The following is a 15,420-nucleotide window of genomic DNA, read 5'->3' as shown; positions in this document are numbered from 1 at the left end:
ATGGGAATTGTGGCATGGTCCCCAACACTGGCTATCTGGAAAACTGATTCCCTGAACCAAGGACTAGAGAACCTCGCGGCTCTCCAGATGTTCAGGAACTACAATTCCCATCAGCCCCTACCAGCATGGCCAATTGGCCATGCTGACAGAGGCTGATGGGAATTGTAGTTCCTGAACATCTGGAGAGCCGCAGGTTCCCTACCCCTGCCTTAGACAAAGGCAAGCCCACAGTTGACAGGGCTATCTCATAAACACCTTCTACTTCCTTGATGTATCATGGCGAGCTTTTGGGGTGAACTGTTGGCATATTCAACAGCCAACCTCATTATGACCGTGTCCAGGCAAACTATGCAGTCTGTGTGGTCATCCTTTTTAGTCATTTTAGACTAGCACTCTTCACATTTTTCAACAATGCTATCTTAAGCTTGCTTCTGAACAGCACACAAGTGAAGCAGAGAAGCAAAAATGATCCAAACAAAAATGATCCAAAACTCAGTCAGACAAAACTCCAATCTTTCCTTGTTGCAGCAAGAAAGGAACTGGAGGGAGGGCGCTCCGCCATTGGCCATGAGACTGTTGAGAGGGAAGGTCATGAGGAAGCCTAACGGCAAGAGTGCCCTCTAGACAGGAAGCTTGAGATCTTTCTGTTGCTGACTCTGAAGATGTGCAGTCCCAATGTGGTTCTGCACAAAAGCCACAATGAAGTTTTCCTTCTCTGAAATGGCTAAGAAGCCCACATTACATCCCTCCACAAGTATATTAGTTAGGATAGGGGAGACACAAACACAGCCAGATATTTTTCTACACAAGCCTGGTGGGAAGGAAGTTACCCAGGACACTGCTATTTGGATGATACTTATGCAAGAGGCCTTGTACATGCACACCCTGGTGTCTTGTGCCTCATCGATCATTGTCTGCCTCCAACTCTGCTGCCTAGAAGAGCAGCTGCTTCACTTTGCCCCCAGCCACCTCTGGATTCGAATTCAAAAGGTCCAAGATCAACATGGAATGAAAAAAATGGGAACCATTCCAGGTGCACCTTTTTTGTGAACTTACCCATTACATTTTATTTTCTTGCCAGCAAGCTGACTTATGGAGACCCCATTACGTTTTCAAGGCAAAAGAGTTTGGCAGTGGTTTGGCATTGCCTGCCTCTGCATCACAACACCGGTATTCTTTGGAGGCCTCCCATCCAACTACTAGCCCGAGTTGGAGGTGAGTGTAGCTGACTGGCCCAAGGTCACCCAGTAAGTTTCCATGTTGGGTTGGAGTTTTAAACCTGGGATTCCTAGATCCCAGATAGACATCTTAACCACTGTACTACACCAGGTCTTATCACATACCATTGCCATTAAAAACCGGCCAATGTAGTGTTGATGAGAGCAGTTACTCAAAATTTATTTTATTGGCTGATTGGACATCCTGTTTTATTGATATTTATTGTTTTAAGATTATTTATATTACTGTAATTCTCATTTTAATGTTTGCCTGTATTTTATAAAGTGTCAAATTAGATTATAGTGTTTTACAAAGGCCTACAGCCATTTGCAAATAAACTCCATCCATCCATTCAAAACCAATTCTTACTTCTGGCAACCCCATGGAAGAACTTGTTTTTCTGTTTCATCCAACGTGTTTTCCCATTTCACCCATAGACATACACCACAACCAAGACTCTTCAGGTTCACATTGACTTTCCTTTTTATTAACGCCAACTTGCTTGAATTTTTTTCCTTTTGTTTTTCTTTTAAAACAATAGCACAAAAAAAATGTGTTTTCAGGGAAGCAGTTTGACAGTTAGTTCTCTGATGACCTTCCGAAATAACAGTTAAAGCCACACCAAGTATGAATTTCTTTGTAAAAAGGTATTTTAAAAAAGGGAAATGTAAACGTTTTGTGGGAGTGGTGGTGTTGGGTCTGACGTCTGGTGAGCAGGAACATGCTACTCTGGTAAGCAACTGATGGCACACAATTTAGAATTTCATCATGCCAGCTAGCACAGGTTTAAGGCTTCTGAATCAAATTACCATCAAACATCACCGAGAGGGGAGGTGGGGGTAGGGTGGAAAGCGGCAATCACAAGGAATTCAGGGCAGTGTTTTGATTTGGAACGGGGTGAGTTTCTCAGACAAACTACAGTGTTATGCACGAAGGAGGCGTGCCCTGTGGTGGCCCAAGAGGGACGGATCCAGTCACAGCATTGTATTTGCATGCAATGAGAAGGTACCATTTAAATAGAGGGCGTACGAAAAGGGCGGCATGAATTCTGCTCTCTTTTTGTATTGTGGCTGTGAAAGATGTTTCCATACATGTTCGTTTTATCATCTCGAAGGAGGACATCAGCAAATGAAATCAAAACGGGGGAGGGAGGAGAGAAGAAAAACACGGACATTTTATTTCCCACACCCCACAAAGAGATAATGAGACAAAGGAACAGAAACAGAGGTCAGGATTCTTACAAGCCTTCAAATCTGAACCAAGATTAAGGGAGGCCTCCCTGAAAAACCTCCCAATGCAGCATGATGCGCCAGGTATGCCACATGGTCTTTCATAATCAAACCATTCCACACAAAGTGTTGCGTGCTTTTGCCGTCTGGCAGTGCGCTCTCTGATGGGCTCAGAGGCGTCAACCCATTCCTGCCCTCAACTTGCCATAGAATTCATCTGACTGTAGAAACCTCTGGCTTCCTTGCATTGTTTTTAATAGGAAAGAAAAGGAGAAGGGAATGATAAAATAAGAAATCATTCGTCAGTAAATGTAAGGGGGAGGGAGGGTGTTAAATATTTTAACCACTGACAAGGCTTAAGGAATTTTCACAGTTTTGTTACGCTCTATTTTTATTACTATTATATTTACAGGGTGGTTTGTTTTCTTGCTGAATTGCTGATAATTTCTTTTTCTTTTCTTTTTTAAATAGAATTTAGTTCTGGAGTGTGAGCAGGAACCAGTTAACTACATTCATTGTCCAATCCCCATTGGTTTGAGAAAAGACTCCAATTTTCCTTGGCGTATTATTCAGCTGTCGGGTTAGCAGCTCCTCTTCCTCACGCCGAGGCAGTCGGGCCGCAGCGGCTGGGATGCCCGGGTAGGGGGGTGGGGGAGATGAGGGGTGGGCTCACACAGCTGTGGGCGAGGCCTTTCGCTGCAGGAGATACTGGTGGACATTTTCAGCATCCCGCTTTAGCCACGCAGCATTCAAGAGGATGTTTTCGCAGCACTGCTGGATAGTGCGCTCGGCCGATGGAGCTGGGTGGCTCTCAAAGAAAGCCTGCACGGTGGGGAAGAAAGGACAAAAGCCAACATCCTTTGAGTGCGCCTCATCAGGCAATGTTTTAATATGGCTGTACCCTCTTGGTGAGAAACCAGGTCTCCCATGGCTTGCATTCAGTTGACCCACAACCTATCTAGAGCATAACCAATGACGATAACCAAAAACTACTGGTGTTAGGCCTAGCTGCAGACCAATTACTCGAGTCAGGTTTTAGGAGGGCACAGAGCTTGACATCCAGCTGCATAATGACATAGCTCTCCTCTCAAACTTATACAGGGCACTGAAGCCAGGGACAGGAATTCCCACTGCACAGTATTTAACAGCTATTACTTTTTCAGAATTCCAATGGATTAATCGCTTTTCCCAGCAATGGTTTATGGAGGCAAGTTTATGTCCTTGTATTGCAAATGCAATTGAGATGATCCGCCATATTACACTGTGAATTTTACATTAGAAATCGCTTAATCTTACCCCCTGCTGATGAGACCTGTGGGATACTCTAACTATTCTAGTCACTTTTGTTTTTACTCGAAGACAAGGATTCTACCATTTTATAGACAGTGCCAAAGTTTTGTTACATTGCTATGGAAATATGGAAATCATTGGTGTGATGTGAAACTGCAGCATGGGGCCAAGCTTGATCCTCAAGGAGAGAAACTATTGTATTGGGGGGGTGGGGTTGCGTAGAGCATCAAGACATCTGACGATGCTTGTAGGGAACAGGCACTGCAGTTGCTTTTTGACTATTTTTTCCTCGCTGCTGCAATGATAGGCTCAAATATGTTCCCAAAGTGGAGGTACCGGCAGGTAAAGAAGATGTCTTATTTTGGCCTTCAAGTCCCAGCTGACCTTGGATAAGGTTTTCAAGGTAAGAAATGTTCAGGGGTGCTCTGCAATTGCCTGTCTCTGTGTCATGCCCCTGGCATTCCTTGGAGGCCTCCCATCCAAATACTAGGCAGGATCAGGGCTGAGAGGGTCCAGCTGACTCAAGATCACCCAGAAGTTTCCATGGCAAAGTGGGGATTTGAACCTGGGTTTCCCACATCCTAATCTGGCACTTTAACTACTACACCACACTGGCTCTCTAGCAGTAGGTAAAGGCAGGTTACATTTACCATTGAGAAGACTGCCCTTCCATTTATACGAGTGCTCAGTACTCAGGTAAGAGGATCTCACACAAAGAGCAACTGGCATTTCCTGGGAATCCTTGCATCCCTGACTCTGGAAACATCCAAAATTACATGATTGGAAGCTAAAGGCTTATCTGCATTTACAATGGCCCACTGCTTGAACAAAACACAGGCATTATCAGGACAAAGAAAGCGGGGCCCTTTGGTGTGCTGAACCATTCAATGTGCCACAGTATAGGTCAAGTGAGCCCTCCCAACCCACTGTCCTTTTTCTCTCCCTACCAGTGCTATTGCCTCCATCTTCTCCTTGATGCAGACCCAGAATTTGTGGTTGCATTTTCTTGTATACTGCATTTAATTTTTATCTACAGCCAAGGATCATGGACCTGATTCAGTCACCAGGGCAACTGGGTAGCTGATGTCCCTCTTCTCACTACAGTCTGAGTTACACTACATAAGGGCCCGGTTTTATATGCTCAGAGGGGCAAGGGGAGCCTCCTTGTTAAGGCTACTGCAGGCAGAACAAACAGATTTGTGACATAAACTTTCACTGAACCAGAGTCCACTTTGCAAGATGCATGATGTGTTATCCCTAAACATTACAGTTTATGCTTATGGTGATCTGCTAACTTTAATCCCTGTATTGCAGAACCCTAAAATACAGGAATTTTTTGTATTCTGTCTCTAATCTTTTTTTTAAAAAAGCATCATAATTCAACAAAGGAACTTCAAAGGGAGGCTCCCCATGAAACCACTAAGCGGTTTTACACCTCACTCTCCTGACCAGAAGAGAGGTATGGATTTCTAACTCCCTAATGCAGTGTTTTTCAACCTGTAGACTCTGACCCAAAAATGCATCCGGAAGCCTGTGAAAGTGGGTCACAGGCTCTTGCAGTAGCTATTTTGTTCATCTGAAAGTTTTTATGCCACCTTTCCACCTAGTTCAAGATTTCCAAGGTGCTGGTCAGAACATTTTTGTAAAAGCATATATACAAAACAATAAAAGTAATTCATCAAAACAAACACAGAGGCACAAAAACAGGGAGGGCCACTCAGATGACATCAAATGAAACAGAAAAATGTTCAATTGCGTTGGAAGACAGTACTAAAGGGGAACAAATGTGTCTCCCTGGATAAGGATTTCTATCATTTCCATGCTCTGTTTTTTAAGTGGACCACTATTCCAAATAAATTTAGAAATGTGGGCCACTATGCCAAAAAGGTTAAGAATCACTAACTAGGGTGTGTGTGTGTGTGTGTGTGTGTGTGTGTGTGTGTGTGTGTGAGTGTGAGTGTGAGTGTGTGTGTGTTTTAAAAAAAACCCCTATTCCCTAAATATTTGAATTGTATATAATTTCATTTCACTGTTTGTACTTTCCGCATCTCAGGGTCCCTTGACCCTGTTCATTCTTTCCATATTTCCTACAAAAAGTGGGTGTATAATGAGGATCCACTCACTCCATCTAACACAGTAGTCCATGACAAATTATGTTGATACGCATTTGCTGGTCTTTTAGATACCACAAGGCTCCTGTTTCCTTTTTCTGTAAAAAAAGTTTTGGAATTCTTCTCTGATCTGCAACAGACAGTGCCCTTTGCAGGAGAACAATCTCCTACCATCCACATCTACTTGGTTAGGAGTTTGTTCACGAGCTCTGAAACAGGATGAAGTCAGTTTACACTGATGAGCTTACTGTGCTCTTGGCTTTATTCATCTGGAGCAAGCACAGACTGCCTGGCCAAAAAATGTGATGAGTCAGGAAAAAAACACTCGGCATATCTTGCTCTATGACACACCCGGCCTCTTGGTCCAACAGCAGGAGAAACAGGAGGTCACACACACTGGAGGTCAGCCAAAGAGACACATACACCCTCAAATTCTTACCTTAACTTCTGCAGCCATTTTGTCAATTGCAAACCCATCCACCGATAGCTGAAAAAGGAAGCAGAGCATGTGAGATGTCAAAAAGATGGGTCAAACAGCCTCACGTTCTCAATGATCACAGTCAGTTGTGACTCCTCATGCTCACCTTTATTAGCCTAGATATCAAGAAACCCCCTTGGTAACGATTGTAGAGCTCTTCCCAGTTGTCTCTGATGAATTTCCAAGCAGCTTTTCTGCCCTGCTTGCTCCCTCCGGCTACTCCACCAATGACAGATACCGTATCCTGGGGACGTACCTCTTCCTGCAAAAGCAAACAGGAACACTTACCACCACTGTAGCAGCTCTGAGCCCACAAAGTCTTCCAGGTGCAGCCAGGCTGTGGATATACACAACTGTGGCACAACCTCATCTGTATGAATCGTCTGGGGCAGCAGTTTTCAAACTATCCAGCTTGAAATAAATCCTTCCGTATCTGACGTGTATTTTGCAGAAGATCCTGGGAGGCAAGCTGGGGCACGCGGACACTCTAACCACTTCACAAGATGCAGGGCTCTGCACCCACGTTTCGTGCAGTATGTGCATAAAATGTGTACTTCTAGGATGCGACTTATGCCCTCTGGGACTACACAGTGGAATGAAAGGTTTGTAGAAGCCAGTGTGATGAAATGGTTAGAGCAGACTCTGGCCCTCCAGATGTTCATGGACTACAATTCGCATCGGCCCCTGCCAACATGGAGCCAGTCCCTTACTTTGCCAGTGCAGCCAACTCACAAGATGGTTGAGGGCAAAATGGAGGAGGGGAGAATCACAGTGACCACCCTGAACAACATGAGAAATGTTCAGATCAATTGGGCTGCGCCCAAAAATGGCAATGCTGTGTCAAGTTTCTTCTCCTTTCTCCCTTAAGAGTGTGTGTATGTTAAGTGCCATCGAGCTGCTTCTGACTCAGGATGACCCTATAAATCCATGGCCTCCAAAACATTCCCTCATTCAGCCTTGCTCAGGTCTTGCAAACTGAGGGCTGTGGCTTCCTCTACACCAGGGGTCTGCAATCTGCGGCTCTCCAGATGTTCATGGACTACAATTCCCATCAGCCCCTGCCACCGTGGCCAACACAGTCAATCCTTCTTGTGTCGGGTCTCCCTCTTTTCCTGCTGCCTTCAACCTTTCCTAGGATTATTGTCTTTTCCAGTGGCTCTTATCTTCCCATAGAAATGCAAGCTATCAGATCACTGCTTCACCCATTTTCCTTACCTGTCTATAAAATGAAGCCAGATGAGGGAAAGATCTATAAGATAACATTGTATCACACATTTCCATAGCTACACGTTACACAGGCAGAAAGGAGGAAAACCTTCTGGAACTGATATTTTCAGCAGTACTGTATGGTTAATGTTCTACCTAGTTTTGGCACACGTGGAATCCCAGATTACTTTTATAACCAAGAATTGTTCATAGTAAACCTATTCTGGCACTTTCACTGAGTAGGTACTTCTAGTCTTCCATGCTATAGTTCCAGTGCCGGGAAAGAAGTGACTATTTCACGCTTTCTGGAATGAGTTAAAGGCCTTTAAAAGAGGCACTCTACCCTGTTTTTTCTGTCTCAGGAGCACTTAAGGCATGTGCTTGACTCACAAGCAACCTGGTCCACTTCTTTTGAGAACTGCATGACAACGACTAACCAACCGCCAATGGATCTACTACAACCCAAATCAAATGAGAACCAGGCAGCAGCGAAGACCCACCCAGCAATAATTCCAGCAGTGAGCCAGTGGTAAATAACCAAGGGAATACACAAACACAGGTGTCCTCCTGGATACTTTTAGTGAAACAAGTTTCTAATCCTCAGAGTGAAAGGACCCAGATGTGACCACACTGAGAATATACAAGAGAGTTGGGTTCAGGGAGGTCTACAGTAAGGGCCTGCATTATCGTGTCCCACATGAAACTAATGTTGTGTAGTTTGCTTTTCCTCTAGGGAAGAGAATAAACAAGGAGCAGCTTGACAAAGCCCCAATCCCTACTCAATCTTTTTTGCTGGTTTCTCAAGTGTCAGCAGGCTCTGGATTGACATTTCTAAGCTTGCATTTGCAGTTGTGGGACTTTCATGTAAAATGGAACCTGAGATTCTTGGGATACTGAAATGGGGCCTTCGCCACCCAATCCAACACCAATGTACACAACAACCGAGCTCCCTTCTGAATACTCACTGAAAGTGCAAAAGTGAGAACTTTCTGTATTAACTCTGGCTGAGATATGCTGCCAAGCACACGCTCTATTCGGTTCTTCTCTTCCTGCATATCCGCTTGCTTGTGGAGCTGAAGGGAACCAAGCATACAGTGAGAAGCGTTAAGACCTCCCTTCCTACCACAAGCTTTCAAAATAGACATCCTCCACTCTAAGCTACAGTCAAGCTAAGCTAAATTAGAAAACTGACATGTGACGTGTTGGGTGAAACCTGCTCAGCCTCTGGGAGTGCAGCCAAGGGGTAATCCACACAGGAATATTTGCCACTTGGTTTAGTGGGGGGTCAAACAGAGGCCACACTTTAAAGTGAACGGCTGACGTTGTTTGCGGAAATGGAACCCCTAGATGGCAGCAGAGCTTCACACAGCAGGTCAGGCAGCAGTGCTTCCAAATCACCTGCTGTTAAGATGTGATTTCCCCTTGCTTCTTTTGAACTGTATGCATAATCAAGCCTCTAAAATTGGACATCAGTGACATCAGCATACTTCCCTACAGCATAGAACAGGGAAAAAAAGACTCTTGGAATGATCCAGAAGGAGGAGCAATAGTTGTGTATCATATAAATAGGCGTCCTGCTGGGTCAGAACAGTGGTCCATCTCATCAACCAACTAGCTGTCCTGAAGTGTCAAACTGGACAGAGGGGTCAAGGCCTTTCCCTGATGTCACTCACTAGCACTTCCTCCAGTCATCATGGTTAGCAGCCATCAATGAATTTCTGCTCCATGAAATTATCCAACGCCCCTTTTAAAGCCTTTAAAGCCAATGCCCCTTTTCTACATTCGTCACCATCACTTCATGAACAACAAATTTTACAATTTAGTCACTGAGTGAAAAAATATTTCCTTTTATACATCTTGAACCTATACCCCCAAGTGGCAGTTTTGCGGGGGAGGGAGGGAACAAGGAAGTGGAGGAGTGCACATGAGTGATTTAAAAAGCTGAGTCATGTGGTGAATGTGAATTGGAAAAAGCCCAACTGCAAAAAATTGCATACTCTCAAATGCACAGTGCACATTGCCACAGCATGTTGTAATGGCTGCCTGCATAAACAAGAATATGCTGAAATGGCTCTGTCAATACTTCTACGGGTACCTCAATAAAAGTCTGCTTGAGCCACATCTCTTTGTGGTGAGAAGTTTAAGTTTAAAGAGAATCTAGACCAGTGGAGAATCTAGACCACCTTCCTAATGCTGCGACCCTTTAATACAGTTCCTCATGTTGTGGTGACCCCCAGCCCTAACATTTATCCATTTTACAGATGGAGAACACTGATGCAGAGAGTCTTAGGCAACCCCTGTAAAAGGGTCGTTCGATCCCCAAAGGGGTCCCGACCCCCAGGTTGAGAACCGCTGATCTAGACTTCACCATTGGCTCTTGCACTCCCTCTCAATGCTGTGCATATCTAAAACAGAAATCTCACTCATTTTTTTAAAGTAAAAATATTAAAAACTGACCAAATCTCATCAGAATTATTTCAGTGATATGAAGAAGAAGAGTTTAGATTTATATTCCCCCTTTCTCTTCTGGAAGGAGACTCAAAGGGGCTTACAATCTCCTTTCCCTTCCCCTCCCCCCACAATAAACACCTTGTGAGATGGGTGGGGATGAGAGAGCTCCAGAGACTAGCCCAAGGTCACCCAGCTGGCATGTGTTGGAGTGCACAAGCTAATCTGATTCACCAGATGAGTCTCCTCAGCTCAGCTCAACTGACAGAGCGGGGAATCAAACCCGGTTCCTCCAGATTAGAGTTCACCTGCTCTTAACCACTACACCATGCTGGCTCTCATTTCAATTGGAGAGGCATATGCAAACCTAAGACTAAAGTTGAGCATTATAAAATCCCATTCATTTCAACTGGAGAGGTATTTCTTGGGCTATTGTGTCACAGCTGACTTACAGTGACCCTGAAGGGTTCTCAAGGCAAGAGACATTCTGGAGTGGTTTGTCATTGCCTGCCTCTGCGTAGCAACGACAGCCTCCCATCCGAGAATTAACCAGGCAGACCCTGCTTAGCTTCTGAGATCTGATGAGATCAGGTCAGCCTGGGCCATCCACGTCATGTTGGGGAGGCTTAATGACCTGAAATCAAGATCAACAGAACGAGCCAATCTGCCAGTAGGCTGGTCGCTGTGGCCCCCATGGGAAGGATCCAAGCAAATGCTTATGACGCCATCAGTGTGACACACAGCCAAAGCACCTACAGCTTCATTGCCTATTAGCACATCATCCTTCCACATCCATTCTGTGTATGCACAGGATTTTGCATGCACAGAAATACAAACAGCACACTCACCTTTAGCATAGTGTCTAAGGTTGTACTGTCGCCATGCTTCAAAACAGTTACATATACCTGGAAAGGGAATAGTGCTTGTTTTAAAAATGAAGGGTATTTGCCTGCAACCTTATTTCCAGCAGCATATGAATGAACATTCAGTCTTAACAATGCCTTTGGGTTTCAATTGTCTAAACTTTACCCTGTGCTGCCCCACTTTTTCCCCCCAGTCTTGGCCAAAGGAACAGTAACACCCTGGGAGGGGTAAGAATTTCTTTCATGCCTTTAGCGTATTTTTACTGGAATATTTTAAAGTTGGAGAAAGTGCAAAATTCACTCGCTGTTGGGCTGGAGAGAGAAAATTGCTCAGGACAGCATAAGCAGGCAAGATTACACAGAACTGTATAAAATACAGTGTACTGTTTACACCTGCTATATATAACGTCAGGCACAATGGTAGTATACTTTATGCATCTGAATAAGTGTGTTCTGACTCACATGGAAGCTTATGCTGAAATACATATTTGTTAGACCTAGTGGTTAGCCCTTAAAGTACTATTGAACCTGTGCAATTAAGCTAGCGAACAGTATGTGTTGGGGGGGTGTAGTTCGTTGTTTGATGGGAGGGCAGAAATAATGATTCTCAAAGTAACTTACAGGGCTCCTCAGGTCAGCGGAGAGGATATGCTTCCCTTCCACATGGTCCTTAAACCGGCGCCTTGCTTCTTCCAGTGTCGCCTTATGGCCGGCTTTTCCCAGCTTCCCCAAAACTAAACCTCTCAGAAGCGCATCCAGATGCCCTGAGGGAAGACAGGAAAAGGAAGCAGTTTTAAGACAAGATTACCAGAATTTCTGGAGTTTTGGTGGTGCTGCAGAATCCTTGAACTGACAAAGGACCCTTCCTCCCAAGGAACAGAGGGAGGGTGAGTGATCAACAGTGGCACACATGGAGGAGGAGAGTCTGGCATCTCTAAGGAAGCAAATATGAAAGGGAAACTCAACACCTCTTTCCAAGCCAGTCATTCCCTACTTTTGGAACCAGCCCTGACTTAATTTTGTAGTTCTTCTTAAAAGCACCCCTTTTCTAATGGGCCATTTGTCTACAGAAGCCTTTCAACATGTGAAGCAGTTCACATGTGTGAGAAAAAAGTGCTCTCCCTTTAAGATGATGCCTACTGCGTAATGTAGTTTTAGTGCCACAGCAGGTCTGATATTCCTGCATTCTCTCCCTTATTGAGTAATAGAAAGAACAGATCTATCTGCCAAACTTAGTTTTACTACCCTTCTCCCATTGCTAGATGACATACAGCAGATAGATGACATGCAAAGGTGCACAAGATCAAACTCTTTTTATCAGATACTATGATGAACTCTCATCATAAAGAACTGACTTCAATGTTCATCCCTGACAATGTCACAAGTCTTGCTGATCTATTTCGGATACAGGTTGGAGTTAAATCAAAGGATCTGAGCCTTTGTAGAACCATATTGAGCATTTATTTGCAAGAGGGAAAAAACTCATAAGTTCTCTTGGCCAGTGATAGTGAAAAGAGAGGATTTGTATGCGCTCCCCTCTGCTTACTGAGCCACAGAAATGAAAGAATGGAGCTTCCTGAATATTTGAATGCTCTGGTTTGGTCCCCACCCACACACACACACACACACCCCCCCACACACACATCCACACATATCAATCCTTCAGGGATCAAAACTCAAAGGAAACCTTCATACCCTCGCCAGGCTTGGGGTCCCAGCCCAACTTCTCTCCTATGGGCGAAAAGATATCACGGACAAATGCCTGGATCTCCTCATAGAAGTCTGTGTGGGACAAGAGAGTCGAGAGAACCCCCAGGTTACAGCTCAGGTCGCTCCACACGGTATAGTTGGGCTCATTCACAAACGCTTCCATGACTTTTAGAACCTCTACAGTGCTAATAATTCCAGCTCGGGCCTGAGAGAGGAAAAGAACAGATTATGCTCAACTCCTGGGGAAAAAAAAAGAAAGCTCTTTGGATCTCATCTTTCACGTGTGGGAGAAACTGGATGCCAATGACAACATTTGGCCTGGGGAAAGAGGGACAGAAGATGACCAACATGGGTCATGTAAAACTACACCATGGATATTCTGCATCTGAGGCAAAGGAACTGCCATGTGGCTAACTGGAAAAACTCAAGTGCATGCTAAAACGTTGTCTCCCTGTTCCCTTTGCCACTTGAGGACAGCCATCTAAGGCCACGTCATCAACTCCTGTCTAATCTGCTGACTGGCAGGGTGCCATACAGAACATTGGCTGGGTTTAGCCAACTCCCGACAGTTTATGAAATTACGAAGGGCACACAGGGAAGAATTTCTCTATTACAAAACTTGAGATGACCCAATGAAACTGATCAGGAAAGGAACCAGTGTGCAATTAACTTTTGATGCTTACCACCACACAAAGGGAGGCTCTGGCCCCAAGTATACAGGGCAGAAAAACAAATGGATCAGCCAAATTCATCTAGGACACATCAGCAGCTATTAGCTACAACTGGCTCCTTGTTTAGAGGCAGTTACAAGAAGAAGAGTTGGATTTATATCCCCCCTTTCTCTCCTACAGGAGACTCAAAAGGACTTACAAATCCCTTTCCCCCCCCCCCCCCCCCCACAACAAACACCCTGTGGGGCTGAGAGAGCTCAGAAGAACTGTGACTAGCCCAAAGTCACCCAGCTGGCGTGTGTGGGAATGCACAGGCTAATCTTAATTCCCCAGATAAGCCTCCACAGCTCAAGTGGCAGAGCGGGGAATCAAACCCGATTCCTCCAGATTAGAGTGCACCTGCTCTTAACCACTACGCCACTGCTGCTCTATGCCACAGTTACCCTCTGAATGCCAGCTGCTGGGGGACGAATGGGAGAAGGTTTCCAATGCACTGCTTGTGGACTTCCCAGAAATATCTGATTGGCCAATTATGGCACTCTGTGTATCGTGTATGAGAAAACCTGTTCAACTGCAATGTAATCCATCAATTACAGTAGGGTCAAGTCTTCCATAACTTAGGACAGCATTATAAACCTGGCTTTGACAGACAACAGTTTCTTCATGATCTTATAACATTGATTTCTTAAATGGAAAACCAGATGAGGTACGTCTTGTGAACTTTCCACAGGTCTGAAAAATTCTTGTTGGCCATCAAAATGCCACTGCAAAATTTGTCCAAACTTCATCATCTTGTTTTACCACATACCATATATACTCATGTATAAGTCGACCTGCATATAAGCTGAGGCACCTAATTTTACCACAAAAAACTGGGGAAACTTATTGACTCGTGTATAAGTCTAGGGTGGGAAATGCAGCAGCTACTGGTAAATTTAAAAAATAAAAATAGATACGAAATATTTTAAAATATTTATTTCAAAGAAAAACAGTATGGTATCAACAATTACTTTAAAAGTTCTGAAATGGAATATATAACTCTCACAGTATCTCTTCAGAGTTTCATAGGGAAGATGCTCAACAAGATCCCCCTTTTAAAAAGTCCCTACAGGTTCTCCTTCGACACGGATAGCTTATCATTACACAGTGAAGATGCTTGTGTGGTGATGGCAGCCACTGCCCCAAAGAAAGTCTTTTTTGCAGGTCTGCAAGCTCAGCCAGACAGAAGTCCCACCTGCTTTCCAAAAACACTGGGTGGAGGCCGAGAAAGGTGCTGGCGGTGGCTGCACCCCAGGGCACCCTGTGTGTGTGTGTGGGGGGGGGGGGAGTCCTGCCACCATGGGCTCCAATGGTGTGGATTTCCCAATGAGTATGGCTCCCTAGCATTCATGGAGCTTCCTGGCCTGAACAAAAGTTCTGTAACATATAAATTTAATATTTAATATTCACACCTATTCACTGAATATTCACTGTGAATGAAGCTACTGGCAGCCTGTAATGCAGCAAAGCAACAGCCCAAGGTTTACCTGGGAGCTGCCTTTGTATCCATATAGCAGGGAGCAAGTGCAGAAAAACACCCTCAGCTCCCAGCCTTTTTTTGCTCGCCACCCGTTCACTCGCGTACAAGTCGAGGGGGGCTTTTTTCAGCATTAAAAATGTGCTGAAAAAGTAGACTTATACGCGAGTATATAAGGTATGTTTGTAATTGAGTCATGAATTTATCATGGCCTGCTAGGGCTAAAGTAGTATATTACTGCTTTGATTTTTCAGTTGTTGTGTCACTGATTCGATTTGCTGCCTGCAGGAGTTCCAGTACAGTCCCTATTTAGGCAACCCCAACATTTGGTTTGAGTATAATGATAGCAGGATCTAATGCTGATAAGCCACAAACCAACTTGAACTTCAAGGACTTCCCTGAACAACTGCTACTACCGTATTTTGACATACTAGGTAAAACTCAGCCACTTGATGGTCACTTAGTTTGGTGTAGTTTAAGAGCTTCGTTGATACAAAGTAAGTTTCAGCCTTGCGTCTGTCAAGCAACTTCTCAATTTCATGTCAATTGTTAACTGTGAACCAAACAATTCCTGCAGCTTTGCTGATTTTATGCAATGAGTCATTAGCTTCCTGATTAGCTCATGAAGCTCTTCATACAAAAAAGGCGTCAGTTGCCAAGTTGTACAAATGGCTCGCAAT

General features: G+C 44.4%; 1 protein-coding gene across 1 annotated transcript in view; it reads right to left on the bottom strand.

Annotated features, from left to right (window-relative positions):
- Positions 1-1,683: 1,683 nt before the first annotated feature.
- NPEPPS (aminopeptidase puromycin sensitive) overlaps positions 1,684-15,420 on the bottom strand; it is a 114,536-nt gene continuing 100,799 nt past the window's right edge. Inside the window, 7 exon segments of the mRNA XM_048518237.1 lie at positions 1,684-3,269; positions 6,288-6,335; positions 6,433-6,588; positions 8,498-8,605; positions 10,829-10,885; positions 11,465-11,607; positions 12,539-12,758. Coding sequence (XP_048374194.1) covers positions 3,117-3,269; positions 6,288-6,335; positions 6,433-6,588; positions 8,498-8,605; positions 10,829-10,885; positions 11,465-11,607; positions 12,539-12,758 — 885 coding nt within the window. The 3' untranslated portion in view covers positions 1,684-3,116.

Source organism: Sphaerodactylus townsendi, linkage group LG15 (assembly GCF_021028975.2).
Source record: "Sphaerodactylus townsendi isolate TG3544 linkage group LG15, MPM_Stown_v2.3, whole genome shotgun sequence".
Lineage (NCBI taxonomy): Eukaryota > Metazoa > Chordata > Lepidosauria > Squamata > Sphaerodactylidae > Sphaerodactylus > Sphaerodactylus townsendi.
This window is presented reverse-complemented; position numbering and strand designations above follow the sequence as displayed.